General features: G+C 28.3%; 1 protein-coding gene across 6 annotated transcripts in view; it reads right to left on the minus strand.

Annotated features, from left to right (window-relative positions):
* LOC117168748 (phosphatase and actin regulator 4B) overlaps nt 1–25,865 on the minus strand; it is a 326,157-nt gene that overhangs the window by 211,920 nt on the left and 88,372 nt on the right. For 5 of the 6 annotated variants that reach the window (XM_033354526.1, XM_033354494.1, XM_033354502.1 and 2 more), the window contains exon 3: nt 14,625–14,654. The exons of the other annotated variant lie outside the window; for it this stretch is intronic. In XM_033354526.1, coding sequence (XP_033210417.1) covers nt 14,625–14,654 — 30 coding nt within the window. The remainder of the gene's footprint in view (nt 1–14,624; nt 14,655–25,865) is intronic. 6 annotated transcript variants of the gene reach the window in all.

The raw sequence follows: 25,865 nt of genomic DNA on the forward strand, positions 1-25,865 counted from the left end.
AACGAAAAATCGATCTTTGAACCATCGATTCTCAAAGTTTAGACATTTATTCCACCCGTTAGTGAGATTCCAGGTTAATTACAGACTCGAAAAGCTTTGGAACATGCTTCACAAAAAAAAATAGGCACGAAAAATCACGTTTTTTTTTGTTTAAACTGCATTTTGGGGTAATAAGAAAATTTTTTGAGGAATTTCATTGGCACCGTTGGAAAGAGGAGATCTTAAGCAATAAAAATATATGTATCTCAATTTTTTCTAGTGTCGAATAGTCTTAGTTATTGGCCGTTGAAAAGCAGTGTACCGGTAGTGGCGTTTTGGCCGTTTAAGGGTTAATAAGATACTTTTGCAGTAAGAAGTAAATTAATTTAGACCAATATATTAATTTTCATAATATGTGTGCGATGTCTATTGCATCAAGTCTACAGTTTTTATATTGAAAAGACTGATGTGATTCTATTTTGACGACATAAGTATCTTCAAAGTAAATCTGACATTCGTTTCAAATAAATAATTATTTGAAGGAAAATATTCAAGCATTATTTTAAGAGAAATTATTTCTTCGCTGAATACATTAATTTTCTCGTCTCAAGAACATGAACATTGTTTCAATTAAAATAGTAGTCAAAATAAGTATATGAATTTACTTGGATCAAGAATTTTGTTAGAGTTTTAGTTACTTATCATGAACATATAATATTCTTAATTCAATATTTTATTAAACTTCACGCAAATAAGTATAATGAAACAAATTAACTCAATAGTTTTTTGCTTAGAGTAAATATATTCTTGATTCAAATAGTTCTCCTGATTCTATTATTTTCTTGATTCAAGAAAATCGGTCCCTTGTAAAAAGAAAATACTCGCTTCTTTCAAGTAAAATCAGCCAAGTAAATTAGCCTACTTGATTCAATGTAATTTTTTTCAGTGTGCAATGTACTGGATGTCATCATACAATGATATTGGGCAATTGTGAGCAACGAATTTTGCGTAAACATCTTCAAGGTTATTTATTGTCTCAAGTATTGGCATCAGTGGAAATTTTAAAATAAAAGTGGAAATAAGTAGAAACTTGGGAAGTAAAGTCCTTTGATCATCTGATAAAAAGTAGATCGACAGTAGATAGTAGTCCGCGCTGAGTTTCTAGAATGCACTGGATGACGTCATACAATGTTATTGAGAAATTGTGAGTATCGAATTTTTTGTAAACAACTTCAAGGTTATTTATTATCTCAATAAGTAGTTATGAGAAAAGCAAGGTTGACTTATTCTTCCTTGCAAGATAATAAATAACATTGAAGTTGTTTACGCAAAATTCATTACTCGCAATCTGTTGAGGTAATTAGTCCAATTCCGAAGCCTTTTGTGAAATTGTCAATAAAATCGTCTAAATGAAGTCGCAACTAGGGGTTTTAAACAAATACTATTGCTGTTTCCCGGATGTAAAATCAAAAGAATATTTATCACCCCTAAATGCTATCCATATTGAACTCCTTTAATTGAAATTTGGTCTGCTTGGGAATGTAGGGGCTGATTGGTATGGTTAGGGATCAGATATAGGGAACGTAGGATATAATGCATGGCGTGACCGCCGATACGATATGGCAAAATCAATTAATTAAATCAAACGCGTATACAGCGCGTGAGGCTTTTACGAGCCGATGACGTACTTGCACGGAGTCAATTAAAGGGTTCGTTAAGCTACCCGTGTGTCACGATTGTCCTGTGGCGAAACAATATTTGAATTCCAGAGGTTTATCATCCAACGGATGGAATACAAAGTTCATATTAATCACTTTACAAATTTTGAACTGAACCAATCATCATTTCCGTCAATATTTTCGATTTTACCGCCAGTGTTCATAAAACTCTAATAGTACTTTCAGAACTTAGGTAAACATTTTAGAGTTGAAAAGAGACTTGAACCTGTTTGTGGGAATTAGATGAAAATTTAAGATTTTTGAAAAAGGACCCAATTCCTACTTATAGAACCTAAATGTTTAAGAGTTGGAATGCGACAGAATAGTATTGCGCAATTGTGAGATTCAAATTTGCGTAAACAGCTTCAAGGTTATTTATTATCTCAATTAAGCATTTCGCGTAAATGCTTCAAACTGTTTACGCAAATGGACTAAATGTACTCGTGGGAATAAGTTACAAGTCTTAAAGTTGAAAAAGGACTCAATTGTACTTCTGATGTTGGAATCAGGAAAATTTCAGATTTTTGGGAAAGGACTCAATTCCTGCTTATAGAACCTAAATGTTTTAGGGATAGAATGGGACAGAATAATATTGTGCAATTGTGAAAGCCGAATCTACGTAAGCAGCTTCAAGGCTATTTATTATCTCAATTAAGCATTTCGTGTAGATGCTTGAAGTTGTACTCGTGGGAATAAGACACAAGTCTTAAAGTTGCAAAAGGACTCAAATATACATTTAAAGTAGGAGAGGGATCCAAATGTACTTTTACAACTTATAAAAACATTTTAGAGTTAGAGAGAAATCAAATACACTTGTAGGAATAAGAACCTTCGGGAACCTTCTAGAAATTTAGCACGGACACGAACCATGTGAGGTATAGATTTTATCGATGTCGGTATCTGTGTTGGTAACTGTGTCGGTAAAAGAATGTGTGATTAGAAATTCCCTTACTTAATATGGATGGACGCTATAAGTCTTGTTTTTTGCATTTCTTCACATCTTTAAGATGTTCTTAGAATTTTTTCTTGCGACGCATGATTTCGAATCAATCAAGTGTGACAAAACACTCGTCCCAAATACCTGTCTCGGTCTGAATCTGATGCGGATGCGATTCGATGAATCGCGTGACAATTACACTCGACCGGAAAGCATTTGACGTCGCCATCGTGCACGAGATGAGCCTTTTCTTAATTCTCAGGACGCGACTTTAGAAAATGGTGTCACTATTTTGTTATTAATTAACTTTTTTCTTGAAAATTCACATTCTAGGATTGAAAATTCAACTGTTTTACAGAAAATCGGTATTTTTGGCTTTAAAATTTAACGATTTGGTAGAAAATTTGACTATGTTGAACTTAAAAAGATCCATTTTTAACCAAAAATGGAATAGTTGAATTTTTAGTTGAAAAAAGAATTTTTCACCAAACTGATGAGTTTTCAACTAAAAAACAACGAATTTTCAACGAATTAGTTGAATTTCCTACTAAAAAGATAAATTTTGCACTTCAACAGATCAATTTTCAACCAAAAATGATGTAGTTGAATTTTAAACAGAAAATATGAATTTTCCATTAAAATGATCAATCTTGTACTGGAATAGTTGAATTTTTAACCAATAATATTAATTTTTCAACCAAAATGGTGACCTCCAACTAAAAAAAAAAGAATTTTTAACGAAATAGTTCAATTTTTAACTAAAAAGGATCAATTTTCAACCAAATAGTTGAATTTTGAACTTAAAAAGATGAATTTTCGAACAAAAATGGTATACTTGAATTTCTAGTTGAAGAAATTAATTTTCCATCAAACTGATGCATTTTCAACTAGAATAGTTGACTTTTGAAGAAAAAAGATGAATTTCCGTCTGAAAGGATTAATCTTTAACGGAGAAGTTGATTGTTCAACCAAAAAGATTAATTTTCTTTAAAAAAAATGAAATTTTTCAGCAAAACAAATGAATTTTCAAGGAAATAGTTGAAGTTTCAACTTAAAAATTAATTTTTATACAAAAATGGAATAGTTGCATTTTCAATCGAAAACAGAAATTTATCACTAAATTTATGCATTTTGAACGAAAAAAAATAATTTTATACCATAAAAATACGATTTTCGGCAAAATAAAATAATTTTTAGTGAAATATTTTAATTTTCAATTAAAGAAGACTTTTCAACCATGTAGTTGAAGGTTTGAATTAAAAAAGATCAATTTTCTATCAGAAATAGAATAGTTAAATTTTCAGTTACAAAAAATTAATTTTCCCCAAGAATGATGAATTTTCAATCGAAAATAGAATAGTTAAATTTTTAGTAGAAGAAATTATTTTGTCACCAAACTGGTGAAATTTTAAACTAAAATGCTGAAACTCTAAACTGTAATGGTTAAATGTTAAACAAAAAGATACATTTTTTACTAAAATGATGAATCTGTAACTGGACTAGTTGAATTTTTCTCTAAATTCTAATAAAAAAAAATGCATTTTTAATAGAGAACACTTATTTCTACAAAAAGACGAATTTTTAGAAAAATACATTAATCTCCAAATAAAAGAACTATCAATCAAAAATGGAATTACGAATTATCATATAAAAACATTCATTTTGAACCAAAGAGATGAGTTTTCAACTAAAATCACGAAATATTTAATTGGAATAATTACTTTTTTAGTTACAAAAAAATTTGACAAACAGAAAAACTAATATTTAAAAAAATAGTTACATTTTCAAAAAAAGTTACGAATTTTCATTTAAAATGCTGAATCTTTACCTGGAAGAACTCAATTGTCGACTTAGAATAAATGTTCAAAAATGTAGAATAATTTCTACTAAAAAAGACGAACTTTAATCTAAGAAAGATAACCAATCAAAAATTGAATAATTAAATTGTAACATACACAAATTAATGTTAAACAAAAGAGCTGAATTTTCTACTAAACTTATGGAATATTGAACTGGAGTAATAAGGCAAGGCCTATACTAAATTTTAACCAAGTAATGGAACGATGAAAAAAATTAAAACAAAATAGTGTGTTTCAACATGCGCAATTTGCTCGATTGAAATGTTAACATTTATTTAAAAAATATAACTTTTAATTTGTTAATAATTTTTAAGAATTTAAATTTCAAGCAAGAAAACAGTAGCGCAAGTAGCTCAAAGGGACAATACAAAATAATAAATTACAAGGAAATTAAATGCATTTCCCGCATCAAAAATAATGTCAAAGACAGCTCCCGGATTTTCCCGGGTTTCCTTAAATTCCCGCACAGTAGATACCCTTCAAATAGACGTTGGAATCAATTACTGACGCTGGAGTAGTGAGTGAGACCTTCGAGAGAGTTGCGCTATTCCGGTCCACTTGAAGCGAACAAGCCATCCTTATGGGTGCGTTCTCGCGCATGAGTCAGCGCAGCGCGTAAGCGTGAGCATGTGGTGCCGGAGAGTGTGGTACTGGTGCCCATTAAGAATAGGTGACCTGGTGCGAGTCGATTCGAAGGAGAGAACGAAGAAACAACCAGTTTTTCTCCATAATCCTGTTCTTTCCCGTTTATGTCCCATATGCCCCTTCCCTTCGAACCAACTTCCTCTTTCTTCCTTGCTCCCACTAAATCTTACCTTCGCTCTATAAAATCTAAAAACAACTCTTCGTTTACTTAATTTAACCTTTTTCGAAAAAATAGTTGTGCCACGCAAATTTATAAAGCATTGTTTTCGTTGCTTTTCCTCAATGCCGATTGGGTGATTTGAAACACTTGAAGGAAGGAATGATGTCGAATTGACAAAAATAATTAAAAATTCAGTTTCAGTTGAAGGGCAGTGACAAAGCATATCACATTTCTGTGCTTAATTCGTAATAGAACTGACAAAAATTTAAGATTGATTAATCTACAATTTTATTGTTAAATTTTCATTTGAAATAATTCATTGCCTCTTGATCAAAAAAAAAAGAAGAATTATTGCAAAAAGTATAATAGTAGATACTTTCACCAAAATATTTTAATTTTTAATGTTAAAAAACAGTTAAATTAAACCAAATAATACGAATTTTCAACAAGAGAGTTGAATTTTTAAACAAGACAGATTTTTCAATCAGTAATGAAAAAAATCTGATAAAAAATGTTGAGTTTGTAATTTATAAGGTGAAATTTTGAAGAAGAAAAAATGAATTTAAACCCACAAATATGCATATTCTACAAAAATTAAATAGCTACATTTTTAGTAGAAAAAATGCATATTCAACACTAAAAAAAGGAACTTCCAATTTAAAAAGAAATAAAAATCATTCGAAGGCATTCCAAATAATTCAAAAGAATCCTCTTAAAGACTTTCAAAGAATAAAAAATCTAAATAATTCAAAAGGATTTAAAAAAATTCAAAGGCGTTCAAAAAAATGTAACAGTGTCCAAAAGAGTTCTTTCAAACACTTTAATAGAATTAAACAACAATTCTAAATAATTGATAAATATTACAAATAATGAAGACTAAAACATAATTCAAATATTTCTTCTAAGGAATTCAGAAGAATTCTAAATACTTCTAAATAGTTCTAAATAATTATAGAGAATTCAACTCAAATTAAAACAATCCAAACGGCTTCCAACAATTGAAATAATTGATTAGAGAATTCACGATACATCCCTCTTGCTTTGAAAAAAAATACCCAGAAATTAAGCATAAGCAATAAAATCTCTAATTCTTCCAGAACAGATAACTTTTTTTTCAAGAGAATACATGCATTTTAAAAACAAAAAGTGGAATTTTCAACAAGGAAAGAAAAAATTTAAAAAAAAAACGATTTTTTGTTCTAAATGAGTTACACCAACGTTGGGCGGCACAGGTTGCAGGTGGAGAACCGGACCGCATGGAACCACCTTTACTCGTTCACTTGGATTGGTTTTAATAAGCTTCCTCCGCGCACACAACACACACATATACACACAAACTCAAGGAATGCACGCGCGTGTTTGAAATACGACAAACACCGTTACTTGACGCAAGTACTTCCGAAGCACGTACGGCTGTACGCAGTTTACAACTCTACAAAGTGGACTGTCACAAGATAGGGACGCAAGTCCGAGGTCATGACTGCCGCTCTACGGAAAAAGGCAGTAACTGAAAAAAAAATCGAAAATTCCTTTTTTTATATCACTTCAACCACAGAAAATAAATTCCCTCATAATTCCAGGTATTTCAGGTATCTCTAGATTTATCGAATGTAAATAAATTAAATAATAGTAATTATCTAATTCTTTTGAATTATTTTGATTACCTTTCAATTATTTCGCAATCTTTCGCATTCTCTCAATAATTATTATGAATTCTTTTTAATGAGTTTGAAGTATTTTTTTATCATTTTGAATTCTTTTTATTTCTTCCGAATTCTTTAGAAGAATTATTTGAAATTATTTTGAATGTCTTTGAATTCTTTTGAATAATTTAGAAGTACCTAGAAGAATTATTTGGGATTTTTTTGAAATTATTTCATTTTAATTTCTTCGGAGTCGTTAAAAAAATTATTTTCAATAATTAGGAATGTCTTCAAATTTGTTTCAATTCGTAGGCATTATTTTGGAATTCTTTTAAGATCTTTAGAATTTATTTTAATTCTTTCAAAGTCTTAGAAGAATTCTTTTGAATTATGTGGAAAGCATCTGAATCACTTTGAATTATTTCTTTATTCATTTTAAATGTTTACAAGAATTCCTTTGAACGCTTTTGAATTCCTATGGATTTTTTCAATTCTTTTAATATCTTTAGATTTATTTTGAATTATTTTGACTTCTTCAGAAGAATTAATTTTAATTCTTTTGAATGCCTTTGAATTCTTTTTAATTTCTTCAAAGTCCTTATATTTAAATTAGATAATAAAAATAATAATAAATTAAATAATTTAAACAAATTTAAATAAAAAAATGAAACTAATTTGTTGAAAATGCTTTTATTTTGTTAACAAGTCATCTTTTTGGTCGACAAAAATCAACTACTTGATTAAAAGTTGAACTAATCTGTTCAAAATTCGTTTTTTTCAGTTGAGAATTAATTTTAAAAGCCAAAATGTAAATATTCCATTTTTGGTTGAAAATTTATATTTTTAATTGAAAATTAATTAGTTGGAAAATCAATTACTTGGTTTAAACGTGAACTGCTTTGAAAAAATTAATTTTGTTCTTACTGAAAATTTATCATTTTATTTAAAAATTAATTTTTGGCTTAAAAATACATCAATTTGGTAGAAGATTATAGTTTGTAGATAATTCGTCTTTTTGGTTTAAAATATCACTATCTTTTACAAAGACCAGTTTTCCACAACATATTTATGTGAATTTTTGACTAAAAAAGCTCAATTATCAACAAAAAAAGTAATAGTTCAATTATCAGGTATTGAATTTATTTTTGAACGAAAATGATGACTATTCAACAAAATAGTTTCAGGCAAAAAAATTAATTTTGAATAAAAACAAAATAATTTGTAAACAAATTAAGTTAAATTCTTAACCACACATCAATTTTCTAATAAAATGCCGGATCTTCAGCTAAAAAAATGAATCTAAAAAAAAGCGTTTCCATTTTAACCACGCGTATGAATTTTCAACCAAAAAGACGAATTTTTATTTAAAGTATGAATCATCAACTGAAATAGTCAAATTTTCAACAAAAAAATTAATTTTGAATCAAAGTGTTAAATTCTATGAAACCAAAAATGAAATAGGTAAATTTTTAGTTTAAAAAATGTATTTTTAACTAAAAATAGAAAAAGAATTTTCAACAAAATATTTCAAGCTTCAACCAAATAGTAGAATTTTGAACCAAGTCAGATCGATTAAAGTGAATTTTCTTGCAAAAAGGAAAAAAAAATCCTTGTAAGGGGGGAAAACAGGAAAAAAGAGGGCAATAGTGGGTAAAGTGTGAAGGCTGGGAGTTTTATATGAAAAAAGACAGCAATAAGCACCATAACGCAGAAAAAATTCTGTTAAGATTACAGGATTTTCAGTAAAAATAGGGACACCACACCTTTTCAGTAAAGATTACCAAATTTTCTGCACAGTTCACAAAATTTTCAGTTACTTTATAAATTTACGGATATTTTCAGTAACATTTAATAAACTTGACTTTTAAATTTAAATCTTTAAATTGTAAAATTTAATCAAAAAATCATTAAATGTTGAGGCAAATATCCGTCAATCTATAAAATAACTAAAATTTTGGTAAATTCTGCAGAAAATTCGGTGATCGTTACCGAAAATCTATGCTTTGGAATTTCGGTAGCACCTGCAATTTTATATATTAATGAACAGTTTTTGTTAATTATTTTGTTATATAACGCAACCGAAATGACCCAAAACAGTAAAAACCAAACTAAACAAATATCTATTAAATTAACTGGAATAGAAAAATCCAACTTTAAATATTTTTGTCGATTTTTTATCGTTTAATGATTTTGCAGTTACGGGCTTTTTTCATAAAATGGCAGATGAGTGGATTTCCTGTTTTTACTTCTCCAGGAAAAAAATCATGATTTTGGAAAAAACAAGTTAAAAAATAACGACAGTTTCGAATGATATTAAAACAATCAATAACAGCATCATAGACAATATTCTGCAACAGTGAATTTAGCACCCATTTTTATTGATCAAATTGAAGCCTTTGAAATCACATTTTACGGTTTCCAAGAAACATAAAATGAGGTAATGGCACAATAATTCGAGTATTAGAAAGAAAGGAGGAAGTGAATCTCGAACTTTATTGTCGGAAGCATTTCCTAAAAAGAAAACAATCCCGGAAGACGAATTAGTGCCACTTATGTTCCTCCTAAATTTTGAAACGACCGAACGATCTAGTGTCGTAATATAGAGTAGTTATTTCCAAAATAAATTGGAAAGCTCTTTAAGTATTGCAGAGTCGAGAGAAAAATCGAGAGTTGACACAAAAATCGAGAAAATTCGATCTAAGCAAAATTCGAGAATCAATAAAGATTTCGAGATTCAAGACAAAGTTCGAGACTTAAATCAAAATGCGATATTGGAGATAAAAATCAAGATTAGAGATAAACTTGTTTCTAATTGAAAAACCAGCTCATTAGTTGGAATTTCATCTCTTTCATTAAAGACTAACTTTTTTGGTTAAAAATGTAATTATTTTGTTAATAATTCGTATTTTTTCGAAGAATATTAATACTCTTGTTTAAAAAATAATATTTTTGTTGACAAATTCAACTATTTTGTTAAATTGGAAACCAGTTTCTTGGCAATTATTCTTTCTTCTTTTTTTGTTGTTGTTGAAGATTCATCATTTTAGTTCAAAATTCATCTGTTTGGTTGAAAATTTAACTCTTTTGTTGAAAATTCGTTTTGTTTTTGTTGAGAATTAATTTTTTCCGAAAATGTAAATATTCCATTTTTGGCTTAAAAAAGTCAAAAATTTGGCAGGAAATTAAGCTGTTTGGAAGAAAATTAACTTTATTATTGAAAAATAATATTTTGGAGTTGAAAACTTAACCGTTTTGTAGATAACTCGTTTTTTTCTTAAAAATAAAACAATTTGGTTGAAAATCTATGTATTTGGTTAAAACTTCATTTTTTTTTGTTGAAAAGAAACTTTTAAAATAAAAATTCATATTTTTGGTTTTGAACATTCGACTGTTTTGTAGGAAATTTGTCTTTTTGACATGAAAATTCAACTATTGGTTGAAATAATCTAGTCGAAAATTTTATTTTATTTTTGTTGAAAAGTGATTTCTTTAACTGAAAATTTAACTTTTCCATTTCGGGTTAAAAATTGATCTTCTTTAGTTGAAAATTCTTTATTTGGTAGAAAATTGGCCTTCTTAGTTGCAAATTCATCTTTGCAGTTTACAAATGCAGCTATTGAATTAAAACTTTAATTTTTATGTTGAATAACTATTTAATTGGCTAAAAATTCATCTTATTTCATAGTAACATTTTTTTAGTCGTCCTTTGGAATTGAAGATTTTACGGTAGAGAAGTCAACTTTTCTTGTTGAAAATTAACCATTCTTGGATAAAAATGAACTTTTTTATTAAAAATTCAACTGACTTATTAAAAATCGCCTTTTGGACTTTAAAATTTAAGTGTTTCGTTGAAAACGCATGTATTTGTTAAAGTCATCTTTTTGAATCGAAAATTGAACTGTTTTGTTAAATGTTTTGACAATACGCAATTGTGAGAGTCGAATTTGCTTAAACAACTTCAAGGTTATTTATTATCTCAATTAAAAATTTTGTTGTAAACATGCTCAATGTTATAATTTTAAATTATCCTTGTAGTAGAAAATGAAAGAATTCATCAAAATATAACATTGAAGTTGTTTACGCAAATTCGTTTCTCACAAATTCGCAATATAATTTTGTGAAGTCATCGGGAGCCTTTTGAGAACATTCTAGAAACTTAGCACGGACACGAACAACTTCAGCTGCAGAATGTTCTAGAAGTCAGTAAGGTAGGAATTTGCGCATAGAACGATCCCTGTTTGTCTAATGGGAAGTTGTTAAATTTGAAGACCTTTGTGGTTATTTGAAAGCTTTAAAGGTTTTCGGGATTTTAGCACGTTTTGGCCAGTGTAGATGAGATGAAAAGTAAGCACTTATTTAGGAAATATTGCGTTAAAAATCTAGACTTTGTTTAAAATTCAACTATTTTGTCCAAGTAAACTTTTTCAATCATAAATTCAACTGTTTTCTTTAATCTTTTGATAATGCACAATTGCGAGAGTCGAATTTGCGTAAACAATTTCAAGATTATTTATCATCTCAATTAAGAATTTTGCGTACACATTGTCAAGGTTACATTTTGATTTATCCTTGCAGTAGAAAATTCAAGGATTAATCAAAATACAACCTTGGAAGTTGTTTACGAAAATTCATTTTACACAAATGCGCCAGATCATTTTGTGACGTCCTCAGGAGCCTTTGAGAACATTCTAGAAACTTAGCATGGACACGAAGAACTACAGCTGCAGAATGTTCTAGAAGTCGGTAAGGTAGGAATTGGCGCACAGAACGATCCCTGTTTGTCTAATGGGAAGTGGTTAAATTTTAAGACCTTTGTGGTTGGTTGGAAGCTTTAATTGATTTTGGGATGTTAGCACGTGTGGTAAAGTCTAGATGAGATGAAAGGTAGGCATTTATTTCGGAAGGTATGCGTATCGGTTGACGCGCCTGAAACAACCCGTTGATGAGCAAACGAGCATCCAAGCGAGACAGGCATGTAACTAACGCACGTATTGCTATTATTACGACAGCTAGCAGGGACCTTTTGACCTTTTCTAGGTACAGTTATTGCGAGTCTCAGCCTATGGAGAATATATGAAACTTGCATGGTAGGTTTTCTGCGAGGTCAAGCAGAGAATTCTGATTGTAAGATCCAAAGGGCAGGAATTGTTCCAAATACCATGATGTCAGGGCTTTACCAAGTGACATTTAAAGAATTTTAAGGCAGGAGTTTGTAATTTTTATATTTTATTTTATAAATGATATCCCATTCTATCTCTTTGTTAATCTCAATTTCCGTTTTTTTTTCAATCCCCTTTTTCCTACTTTATTCTATCCTTTATCTATTCACTTTAATATTTTTCTATCTCCCTGTCAATCTAAATTCTCGTCTATCTTTTTGAGTGTCCTCTTCTCTATTTGATCGAATCTTAAATCAGTGAACGTTTATCTTTTTTCCCCTCCTTTTCTCAATCTGAATTCACGTTGTCTTATTCAACACCTTCTTCTCTATCTCATAAAATTATTTTTTTATGCACGTCGATATTTTTATTTCTCTCGGTTAATCTAAATTTCCGCCTATCTTTTTTGGTTAAAAACTCATCTTTTTGTTTGAAAATTCATCTATCTGTTTAAAGATTTAAGTATTTTGCTAAAATTTCGTTTCTTCGGTTAAAAATTCGTTTTTTTTTTTTAATTAAAAATTAATTCTTTGACTGAAAATTGAAGAATTTAATTTTTGGTTGGGAAGTTTTATTTCTTAGTTGAAAATTCCTTTCTTTTGTTGAAAAATCGTTTTTAAACAGAACACTTGATGATGACACAGAACAGATGACTTTTTAACCCAGAAATGTTATTATAAAACAAAAAAGTTCATTATCTACCAGATAGTTAAATTTTCATAAAAATAATTTGATTTTTTACCAAAAATATAAGTTTTCAACATAAAGTTAATTTTGAACTAAATAATGTAACTATATACCAAATTGTTTACTTCTGAAGTGAAAAAGACGAATTATTTACAAACTAGTTAAATTTCCAAACTGAAAATAAGATTTTTAAACAAAAATAACATTTTCAACTAAAAATTTTAATTTGTTACCAAACTGTTGAATTTTCAAGCCAAAATGATGATTTTTCGACCCAAAAATATGAATTCTCAACAATAAAAAATAGTAATTTTTTAATGTACTGTAATTTTAAATGAAGGAGTTCATTTTCTATTCAAATAGATTAATTTTTACCAAAATATGTAATAGTTAATATTTCAAGCAAAAAAGATTTCAATATCAAATAAAAAACAGTTTGAATGAATAAAAAAATATATAATTGAAAAAGTTAGTTTATTTTGAATCCATGAAAATTTTAAGAATGTTCTTAAAAAAAAAAATAATGGTTGATATTTTATACAATGATAAAATTGTGCAATTTTCAGTTAAAAAAATTTATTTACAAAAAAAAGTATTTGGAACCAAAAAAGATTTTCCACCCAAAGAAATAAATTTTCATGAAAAATTTGATCTTCCAAGCTTAGAAAGGGGAACGTTATAGAAAACCATTTACCTTGAAACCCGAAGAGATCGATTTTCTACTAAAAAGTTCATGTTCAACCTAGAATGATGGATATTTAACAAAATAGTTAAATTTTTAAGCCACAAAGATGAATACTTTTCAGAAAAATAGATTTTCAACAAAATAATGCAATTTTCAATGGCAAGCTGAAATTTTCAACCAAGAGAAAAATATATATATATATATATGATATATTTTTCAAACAAAAAAGACCAAGAAAAGTATAATTCGATTATTTTAAACATTTTCAAGCCTGAAAGACGATTTTGTCACAAAACACATGAATTTTGAACCCAGGCAATTGATGTTTCAACTAATAACTTAATTTTTACTAAGAAATACGAATAATAAATTTCTCGTGAGCAACTTCAAGATTGTTCACGCAAATTTATGCCGGTAACAGGAATATTGGATCGTGAGTAACAAAGTAACGAATTTGGCGTAAACAATCTTAAACAGGTAACAGGAATCTTGGATCCTAAGCAAAGAATTTTTCGTAAACAGCCTTGAAGCTGTTTACGCGAAATTCGTTACTCACAATTGCGCAATATCACTTTATGACGCCATGGATGACCTTTGAGAATATTCTAGAAACTTAGCACGGACACGAACCACTTGAGCTGTGGAATGGTTTATACCTCGGTAATATGTCGGCAACGTTAATATTGGATCGTAAGTAACAAAGTAACAAACAGTTGCGTAAACAACCTTCAAACAGAACAGGAATCTTGGATCGTAAGTATCGCATTTGCTTAAACAGCCCAAAAGATGTTTACGCAAAATTCGTTATTCAAAATAGCGATCACACGTAATGTATATTTTTCTCGTAAACTCAGCTATACAATGCGATGTTACGCGAACGATGAATTCGTCGTTCTATCACGCAACAAAGCCACAAAAGAGCATTCGCTAATAAAACACTTTCTACTCTCTCACGATGAATTCGTGACTACGAGATGGTTTCGTGAGACTAGCGAATCTTCTCCTTATTTTGATAAAAGATATTCCGCACTTTCAATCATAAGCCAAAACTTTTTGTCGAGGGAACAAAAAATTGGAAAATTAATTTTCTACTTTCTTAAATTTTAGATTGGTTAAAATCTTTCTTTGTTAGTAGGATGTTTTCATACTCACGAAGGTCTAGAGAAGCAAGATTGGACTCACCTAGAAAAAAAAGAAAATATTGTTAATTATGACCCATATTTATGGGGCCGTTCAAAAACTACGTTACCAATTTTAGGCGTGGGGGAGGGACACGCCAAAAAATAAGTAAGTTACTTCGCAGCCTTTCCCCTATTCCCCTCTTTTCTCTCTTTGAAAAGAATTCCTTTTTTCCAGTTCTCAAGAAACTTTCCCTTTTTTCGGTCAAATGCGAGCTGATATATTATAAAATCAGAAAAAAAATCCAACTATTTTAGGTTCAAAGTTAATCTTTTTGTTTAAAAAGTCTACTAATATATTTTTGGTTCGGAATTCATCTCGTTTTGTTAAAAATTATACTATTCAGTTCAAAATAGAATTATCTTTTTAATAATGCAACTTTTTTTGCTAAAAAGTAATCTTTTTTTGTCAAAAACTTAACTACTTGCATACAAGTTTAGCTACGTTGTTCAAAATTATTATTTATTTTTTTTAATTCATCTCTTTGGTTGAAAATTTATAGTTGAAAACTCGTTTTCCTTTTTGTTGGGAATTAATTTTTTTCGCTGAAAATATCTATTATCTTGTTCAAAAATTTTTATTTTATAATTTTAGCTGGCAAATCATGTACTTGAAGTTACGAACGTTCATATGAACGAAAGTAAAGATTTTTTTCCCCGAATTTTGTTTTGCCCAAATCATTTAGGATGACAAAAAATGATATTCCATCTGAAAAAAGTTTTCGAAATTTTTTTTTGAGGGTTTAAATACCTTTAAAAATCACCCATTATTCAAACATGCCAAACACAATTTTGATTGTCGATATTTGAAAATATAAAAACTTCAAAAATCCTCTTTTTTACCTCACTAATTAAAGCCGGAGTGAGAAATTGCGGCAAGACCCCTAAAAACCACCCCTAATATACCCACACCTAAAATGTTAAAAATGACAAGTTTGATTGTCTATATTTGAAAATATAAAAACATCAAAAATTTTCTTTTTCTATCTCACTAATTATAGAGTGAGTAAGAAAGTTCCGTAAGACCCCTAAAAACCACCCCTATTATACCCACACTTAATAGGTTAAAATGACAAGTTTGATTGTCGATATTTGAAAATATAAAAACATCAAAAATTTTCTTTTTTTTTTACCTCACTAATTTTAGAGGGAGTGAGAAAGTTCGGCAAGACCCCTAAAAACCATCCCTACTATACCCACACCTAATAGGTTAAAAATGACAAGTTTGATTGTCTATATTTGAAAATATGAAAACGTCAAAAATTCTCTTTTTTTATGTCACTAATTATAGAGTGGGTAAAAAAAGAGAATTTTTGACGTTTTTGTATTTTCAAATATCGACAAACAAAATTGTCATTTTTAACATTTTAGGTGCGGATATATTAAGGGTGGTTTTTAGGGGTTTTCCGAACATTCTCACTTACTCTATAATTAGTGAGATAAAAAATAGGATTTTTGACGTTTTTGTAATTTCAAATATCGACAATTAAACTTCTCATTTTTAACATTTTAGGTGTGGATCTATTAAGGGTCGTTTTTAGGGGTCTTGCCGAATTTTCTCATCCACTCTATAATTAATGAGATAGAAAAAGAGATTTTTTGACGTTTTTGTATTTTTAAATATCGACAATCAAACTTTTCAATTTTAACATTTTAGGTAAGGATATATTCAGGGTGGCTTTCAGGGTCTTGCCGAACCTTCTCATCCACTCTACAATTAGTGAGATAAAAAATGAGAACTTTTGACGTTTTTGTATTTTCAAATATGGAAAATCAAAGGTGTCAATTTTAACATTTTAGGTGAGGACATATTAAGGGTGGTTTTGAGGGGCCTTGCCGAACTTTCTCACCCACTCTATAATTAGTGAGATATAAAAAGAGAATTTTTGACGTTTTTTGTATTTTCAAATATCGATAATCAAACTGGTCAATTTTAACATTTTAGGTTTGGGTATAGTAGGGATGGTTTTTAGGGGCCTTGCTGAACTTTCTCAACAACTCTATAATTATTGAGATAAAAAAAGAGAATTTTTGACATGATTTAAGCAAATTGATTGAAGCGAAAAAAAATTGAAAAATAATTTTTTTAAATTCGTTCAAATGAACGTTCGTAACTCCAAATACATTGAAAAATCATCCTTTTGGTTAAAAATTAAATTATTTAACTGAATATTAAACTCTTTTTTTTCAAAATTCTTTTTTTTTAATTCCTAATTTTAACTGAAAATTCATGTCTTTGGTTGAAAATTTATAGTTGAAAACTCGTTTTCCTTTTTGTTGGGAATTAATTTTTTTCACTGAAAATGTCTATTAATTTTTTTGTTGAAAAATGATATTTTCTTGTTAAAAATAATTTTTCTTTTCTGGTTGAAAATTCAACTATTTGTTTGAGAAATAACTTTTTTGTTGAAAATTTATTTTTTTTGTTAAAAATGTAAAGTATTTCTTATTAAGATTACTATTTTACTATTTTCATGAAAGTTTTCCTTTTTGGGTAGAAAATTAGTTTTTTCTTGTTGAAAAAATTCATCTATTTGTCTTAAGATTCAAGTGGTTAATTTTTGTTTTGAAGTAATTTTTAAAATTAAAAGTTAGCTATCTCGCTGAAAACTCATATATTTTCTTGAAAATGCGTCTTTTTGTAAGAAAATTAATAATCTTGATTCAAAAATCTACTATTTGGTTAAAAATTCAATGCTTGGTTTTAATCATGAACTCTTGTTCAAAATTGTTTTTTTTTTTTAAGAATCCCAATTTTAGTTGAAAATTTAACTATTTGATTGATAACTCGTTTTCCTTCTTGTTGAAAATTAATTTTTTTGAATTGAAAATGTCGCTATTCCATTTTTAGGTGATAATTTATCTCTTCTAGTTAAAAATTGATCTATTCTGGTTGAACCACTTTGTCAAAAGTTCATTTTTTTATTGAGATTCCTATTTTACTATTTTCTTGAAAGTTCGTCTTTTTAGGTAGAAAATCAATCTTCTTTGTTGGAAACTTCATCTATTTGTTTGAAGATTCAACTGGTTAAACATTAGATTGTTTTTATTTTGTCGAAAACTAATTTTTCAACTGAAAATTGAACTATCTTATTGAAAATTTATGTATTTTCTTTAAAACTTCGTCTTTTCCTAGAACATTTACCTTCTTACTTGAAAATTTATCATTACAGGTTGAAAATACAATTATTTAGTTAAAAATTCAACTATTTTGTTGAAAATTTAGTTATATTTTAAAAAACTCAACTATTTTGTTAAAGTCTTCTTCTTGGTAAAAAATTCATTTTTGGTCGTATAAGAGTCATCTTTTCTGGTGGAAAATGAACTTTTTGGTAGAAAATTCAACTTTTCGGATTGAAAAATCAATTGTCTTCTAGGCAAAACTTTGCTTTTTCGTTGAAAATGCTCTACCCTATATAGCGAAACCTTCTAACTTCAAGACTCTTGGAAAGTCGAGTGTGGGTGGTCGAGGCTTTTAAGCAAATTATTCGCTCTAAATCGTTGATTGTCCATATACCGGGAAAATTTTTCCCGATTTCCCTAAAAGTTTTCTGTAAAGAGAGACAAATGTGCAACAGGTAAATTGCATTTTCATCAGTTGTTAAAATGGTGTTAATAATTGGATTAAAAGTAGGGAGATCAAAGATCGAGTAATATGGTAATTAGAGACTGGAGGATCATTTTTTATAAAAAAAATATTTATTCGTAATTTTTTTAGCGGGTCATACTCATAAATTCAAATTAAGGAAGGAGGCATCACATTATCTAATTTAAATTTTTAAATATCAAATTTATTCATATATTTCATCCAAAAAAGATTACTTGCTTCCAAAAAAGATGAATTTTTAACGTAAAATCGCCAACTTTTAACAAAACAGTGAAATTTTCAACAAAAAAAGATGACTTTTCGACAAAGTAATTAAATTTTTAAAAAATAGTTAATTTTTCAACCTATAAAAGATGGGTTTAAAAAAAAAGATGAAAGTTTAAAAAGAAACAGCTTATTTTCAACCAAACATTTGACTTTTTTAGAAGCCACTAAAATTTTCAACAACAAAAGACGAATTGTCAATAGAAAAGAAAGCATTTTCTGTCCCAATAGATCAAAGACCAAAGACTTCAATTTCCTACCTAAAAATACGCATTTTCAACGAAGTAGCCGAATTTTCAAAAAAAAAAAAAAAAGATTAAACAAAATCTTTTGCATTTTTAAACAAACAGTTCAAATTAATAATTAAATTTTAAAAAATAGTTGAATTTTCAACCAAACAGTCGAAATTTTAATTTTAAAAACCATTAAACTTGAACCAAGCATAGTTGAACTTTCAATAAAATAATTACATTTTTACAAAGTACCTGAATTTTCAACCTACAAAGATGAATTTTCAACTAAACAAAAATGAATAAATAAATTTTTAAAAAAGTAATTAAACTTTTACCCAATTATTTGAAATTTCAATTTAAAATGATCAGCTGTGAACAAAATGGTTAAACTTCTAAACAAACAAAAAAAGAATTTCTAACTACAATTAAGAAAATTCATTTTAAAACAATAAATAAATAAAAAAAAGAATTTTCAATAAAAATTTTGTAGAAGACATTAAAATTTTCAGCAAGCAGATGAGTTCGGAACGAAAACGGTAATAGTTGAAATTTCAAACAAAAATAAAAAAGTTGAATTTTTAGTTAACAAAATTAATTTTCAACAAAAAATCAAACTAATTTTTCACGGAATAGCCAAATTTTCAGCCAAGAAAATTAGTATTACATTTAAAAAGACTAATTTTTAACTAAATTATTTAAATCTGTTCAAAATTTCTTGGAATCTTTTTAAACTCCGTAAAATATTTCAAAATAAAGAAAAATCAGAAAAGTGACTAAATGTTCAAAACGAAGGGAAAACATGAAAACTACCATTTTCTTCTTTAAGAAAAATCGGAAAAACTCAAAACCAACAGTTTCCTTATTCAACTCAATAAAAAAAGTAAAAATTAAAAAAAGAACTTTCTTCTAATTCATAAAATATTGAAAACCAAACTTTCCTCCTTTCCAAATTTTCTTTATGCAATCACATATGAATATGCATTCCTACTTAATAAAAATCTGAAAACTAAAAAAAAGTCACTCTTGTTAATCAGAAAAAATCAAAACCAAAAGTTCCCTCATTCAACACAATAAAAATGCTAAAAAATAAAGAACGAAAATTCTGTCCCTATCAACTATAAAAAAAATCTTAAAAAATAAAAAAAATGTCTTCGCAATTCAGAAAAATTCAAAACAAAAATGTCCTCTCTTCAAACTCAATAAAAATGTAAAAATTTAAAAAAGCACCCTTTTTCCAATTCACAAAATATTTAAAACCAAGCTTTTCTCCTTGCCCACTTTTCCTCATTCATTCACATGATTCTGCCTTCCGACTTGATAAAAATATGAAAACGAAAAAAGAAACATTTCTCTCTTCCTAACCAGAAAAAAATCCAAATTTATCTCATTAAGCCCAATAAAAATGATAAAAATTAAAATAAATAACGAAAATTCTGTACCTATGAATTATACATAAATCTTAAAAAATAAAAAAAAAATGCTTCTTCGCCATTCAGACAAAATTCAAAACCAATATTCACTCTTCTCAAACTCAATAAAAATGTAAAAATAAAAAAAGGATCTTTTTTCCAATTCATAAATAAAAATTTCCCTCATTCAACTCAATAAAAATGCTCGAAAAAAAAAAATAATACTATAATAATAATGCTCAATAAATAACTAAAATTCTGTCCTTATCAACTATACAAAAATGTTGTTAAAAAAAGTCTCTTCGCAATTCAGAAAAAATTCATAAATATATCCCACTTCCTAATAAAAAAAATCCAAATTTCCCTCATTCAACTCAATAAAAATGCTACAAATATATAACGATATTTCTGTCCCTATCAAGTAAACAAAAATCATTTTTAATAAATGTTCCTTCGCAATTCAGAAAAAATTCAAAACCAAATTTCCTTCTCCTTCAAACTCACGTAAAATGTAAAAATTAAGAAAATGACCCTTCTTCCAATTCATGGCATATTAAAACCCAAACTTTGCGCCTTTCCAACTTTTCTTTATACACTCACATGATTCTGCCTTTCAACTTGATAAAAATCTAAAAAAAATGTCCCTCTCGCTAATCAGAAAGTCAAAACCAAAAGTTCCCTCATTCAACTTAATAAAAAATAAAAATTGCCTCCTTTAAAACTCCATAAAAATGTAAGAATTAACAAACTGAACCCTTCTTTTCTAATTCGTAAAATATTGAAAACCACACCTTCCCTCTTGGAAACTTTTTACCCCCTCTCATTGTTCTGCCGTGACACCCTTCAATTACTTTCCTACTTTTCCTTTCCTTTTACATAATCAGCTTATCCCCATAAAGAAGCCATTTTTCATCCTCTTCCCATTCAACTTGATGTTCATCATTACGAAAGTTTTATAAATCGAGGTCGAATGAGCTCTCTAAAAACTGGTCTTCTAATCTTGAAGTAGCAACTAGCAAGAGATCAGGATGACAAATCCATCATTGGATTAATCTATTTATTACCTATATTAGTGTACATTAATGGCTCCTAGAACGGATCTTCCTAATGCCTATGAAAGAGTTATAGTACCCAACTTAAACAGTCGGATTTTCCTGACACTAGAGACAAATAACATTATTTCTGTCCAGGTACACGATAATTTAAATATATGTGAGTCCATGGGCCGTACTAATGACAGGATGGCATATTATTTGCATTTGAAAATAAAAGAAAATAAAAACATTTTCATCACATTGCTAATGGGTCAAAATATCTGAAGTGTGCCACTTTTGAATCAATAGTTCCATTTTCAATCAATTTATGAAGTATTCGAATTGTCTTTATATCAAAATAACTCCCCCAAAACCTTTTTTGCAAAAAATTTATTTTTTTAAAAGTTATTAACAATCAAAGTTCTTGATCATTTTTTTTCAAAAATGGATTACTCGCGAACGGTTCATCGAAATTCAATAATTGAGTTATGAAAATTTTGGATACGAAGTATATTTTCCGTGAAAAAATTTTTCCGCAGTAAAAAACATTTTTTTATTGTTTAAATAATCGTTTGTTTTAAACAATTCAAAATTAATTAAACTTCTCCGCCTGTGAAAGAATTCTTCCACGTTTCAATGGATTCTACAATCTCCTCCGAAAATTTTGGTGAAAAAAAAGTTTGTATTTTGCAGTAGTTCAAAAGTTATTGATTTTTTTGTGACCGCGCTCCGACCTCCAGCGCTGGTCTAGCACGTTCGAACACGATGTCCCGGAAGTTAGATACGCAAACTTATTTTTTTCCAAAAAATGAAAGTTGTGCTAAGCTATGCTAGGCTTGTGCTCATTTGTGCCGCAAATGGTTTTTTGAAAAATCAAAAATTACGGGCACCATATTTGAAAAATGTTTTTTTTTGCTAGATCCGCAACTTCTTACTAGAGCAAAAAGAAAGGTTGTGCTAGGCGGCTCGAGGCATACACAATTTTGTGCAAGAAAGAAAAATTCTAAAAACCTAACCGTTAAAAAAACAAAATCCAAAAACCAAAAAAAATATATTATTTTCAAAAATTTCGAAAAACTAACACTTGTGCTAAGTTGTTCTCGAACAATGCAGTCTTTATTCCGTTTGACAAAATTACGTGACACAACAGTTCTCATAATAAAACTCAAAATTTAAACCACTGTATTTGTCGAGCACAACTCAGCACATATTTTAGTTTTTCGAAATTTAGTTATTTTTGGATCTTGTATGTTTTTTTCAGTTTTACATTTTGAGTTTTAATATGAGAACTTTTGAGGTCACGTAATTTTGTTAGACGGAATAAAGACTGCATTTGTCGAGCACAACTTAGCACAAGTTTTAATTTTTCGAAATTTTTAAAAATAATAATTTTTTTGGTTTTTGTTTCTTGTTTTTGTAACGACTAGGATTTTGGAATTTTTCTTTCTTGAACAAAATTGTGTATACTTCGAGCCGCCTAACACAACATTTCTTTTTGCTCTAGTAAGAAGTTGCGGATCTAGCAAAAAAAAAACGATTTTCAAAAATTGTGCCCGTAATTTTTGGTTTTTCAAAAAACTATTTACGGCAAAAATGAGCACAAGTCTAGCACAATTTAGCACAACTTTAATTTTCTGGAAAGAATAAGTTTGCGGATCTAATTTCCAGGACATTCGGACGCGTGCGGGTATCATATTGAGTACAATATGACACGAATTTTGAAGTAAAATGATAAACGTTCTTGAAGAAATAAATTTTTAATCAAGTGGTTCAACTTTCTACCATGTATAGTTAATTTTTTAATAAAAAAGATGTATTTTCAACCAAGAAGATTAATTTTCTACTAAAAAGATAAACTTTTATCTAAATAGATCTATTATTAACTAAAAAACATCTATTTTCAACCAAAAGTTGAATGGTTAAGTTTTCAGTTAAAAAGACGATTAAAAACAAATAATATCAAAATAGTTCACTTTTCCATAAAATATATGAATTTCCAAATACAAGAATGAATCACCATTTTAAAAACATGATTCTTTTAATAAAGTGGATTAACTTTAAGCCAAGAAACAGGGGAACAATTAGGTAATCTATATAATTAGAAAAACTCCCTAGAAATTTTCTGGATTCTTTTTTGACAATTACGGAAATATTTTCAACTGCTTTCAATTTTTTTTTAATATTCCCTAAGAATTGATTTTATTAAATAAAAAATCATTTAGAATTTCCCTAGAAATCATAAGACAATTTTTTTATTCTTCTGAAAGCTTTCAAAATTTTAAAGAAACTTCTAAACTTTTTCATTCATTCATTCATTCATTCATTCAGTTGAAAAGATTATTAAAAAAAAAAAAATAATATGATGAAAATATTTCACTTTTCCACGAAATATATGAATCTTCAATTAAAAGAATGAAGCATCATTTAAAAAAAATGAATTTTTTAATAAAGTGAATCAACTTTAAGCCAAGAAATAGGGGTGCAATTGGGTAATAAATTATTTCCAATAAAATTATTGTGGATATCATATTAAGAACTATATGAAAAAAATTTTTAATTTAAATGGTAAATGTTCATAAAGAAATTCATTTTTAAGCAAGCGGTTCAACTTTCTACCAGGTATAGTTATTTTTTTTAGCAAAAAGATGAATTTTCAACCAAGAAGATTCATTTTCTACTAAAAAAGAATAAGGTGGTTTAATTTTCCATTAAACATAGATAAATTTTCAACCAAAGAAATGAACCTTCAATCAAAAGTATTATTTTTTAAGATCGTGGGTAAGTATTCAATCAAGTAGTTGAATTTTCAATCAAAACATGTGAATTTCCAAAGAAATTGAATAGTAAAATTGTCATTGAAAAGGTTAGTTTTAAATAATAAAAAAAATAATTTTCTACCAAAAAAGTATTTTTTTAACAAATTGGTTTAAACATTCAACCTAGTAGTTTAATTTTAAACAAAAAAGATAAATTTTCAATAAAAAAATGTAGTAATTGGTATTTAAAATAATGGAGATTTTTGATTTAATACCAAATACTAAAATTTTTATTGAAAATTCATCTTTTTTGGTTTAAAATTAGTCTACTAGGTTGAATGTTTCAACCGATTTGTTTGAAAAAAAATTATTTTTTTTTGTAGAAAATACTATAATTTGTTGAAGATTAAACTTTTGAACTACTGAAAAATACAAACTTTTTTTTTACTAAAATGTTAGGAAGAGATTGTAGAATCTATTAGAACGTGGAAGAATTCTTTCACAGGCGGAGAAAATTAATTTTCAATTTTTTTAAACAAACGATTATTTAAACAATAAACAAAATGTTTGCTACTACCGATTAATTTTTTAGCGTAAAGTATACTTCGCAACAAAAATTTTAATAACTCAATTATTGAATTTTGATGTAGCGTTCGCGAGTAATCCATTTTTGAAAAAAAAAATTATCAAGAACTTTGATTGTTAATAACTAAAAGAAAAAAAATTTGTTTGCAAAAATATTTTACGGGAGTTACTTTGATATAAAAACGAATCGAAAACTGTATAAATAGATTGAAAATGGAACTATTAACCCTTAAACGGCCAAAACGCCATTACCGGTACACTGCTTTTCAACGGCCAATAACTAAGACTATTCGACACTAGAAAAAATTGAGACACATATATTTTTATTGCTTAAGATCTCCTCTTTCCGACGGCGCCACTGAAATTCCTCAAAAAATTTATTTATTATCCCAAAATGCAGTTTAAACAAAAAAAACGTGATTTTTCGTGCCTATTTTTTTTTGAACCATTTTCCAAAGCTTTTCGAGTCTGTAATTAACCTGGAATCTCACTAACGGGTGGAATAAATGTCTAAACTTTGAGAATCCATGGTTCTTAATGGCAAAATTTTTGTGAGAACATTCATGAATTTTTTTACAATAAACGATGCACTTTTCGGAAAAATCATCAAGAATAAAAAGTTCCTGTAATCAGCCAAGGAATAGGTCTGAATTTTTTCGAAGCGTTTTGAGCAAAATTTTGGATTTTGCATATGAACAATTTTTGCAAAATTCAAAATTTTGCTCAAAACGCTCCGGAAAAATTCAGGCGTATTCCTCGGCTGATTACAAGAACTTTTTATTCTTGACAAATTTTCCGAAAAGCGCATAGTTTTTCAATAAAAAATTTTCATAATTCTAAGCATCGTGTAAGAGTAAAATGATTCACGAATATCTATCGTCCGTCTGCCGCAAACAAAGTTTACGTTGCCCAACTATCACGAACGTGGAGGTCGACGAATATCGATAGTCTCTTTTTTTTTAAGGGATTATATATATATTTTTTTTACATTTTTTAATTTTTTTTTATGGAGAATTTTTTTCATTTCAGATTTCAATCCAAACTTTTTCTTCGTTACTCCATGAAAAAACGTGATTTGGTTCCAATTGTATTTGAGATGCTGCGTAGTTATGGAAACCAGATCTATATGATACATTCGGTCTGGGAAATTCCGATCCCGAATTCTTGTCATCTGATGAATCATCTCCATCAGAGCCAGAGTAATCTGGATTAGGTATGATGATACTTACGTTCATCATTTTCATCGGAATCCCATTCCGATTCGGAGTTTGTTGCAATTTTTGAGGCTTTACGCTTTGGCATTTTTTTTTGCTGGGTGTACTCGAAA

Source organism: Belonocnema kinseyi, chromosome 1, assembly GCF_010883055.1.
Source record: "Belonocnema kinseyi isolate 2016_QV_RU_SX_M_011 chromosome 1, B_treatae_v1, whole genome shotgun sequence".
NCBI classification, from domain to species: domain Eukaryota; kingdom Metazoa; phylum Arthropoda; class Insecta; order Hymenoptera; family Cynipidae; genus Belonocnema; species Belonocnema kinseyi.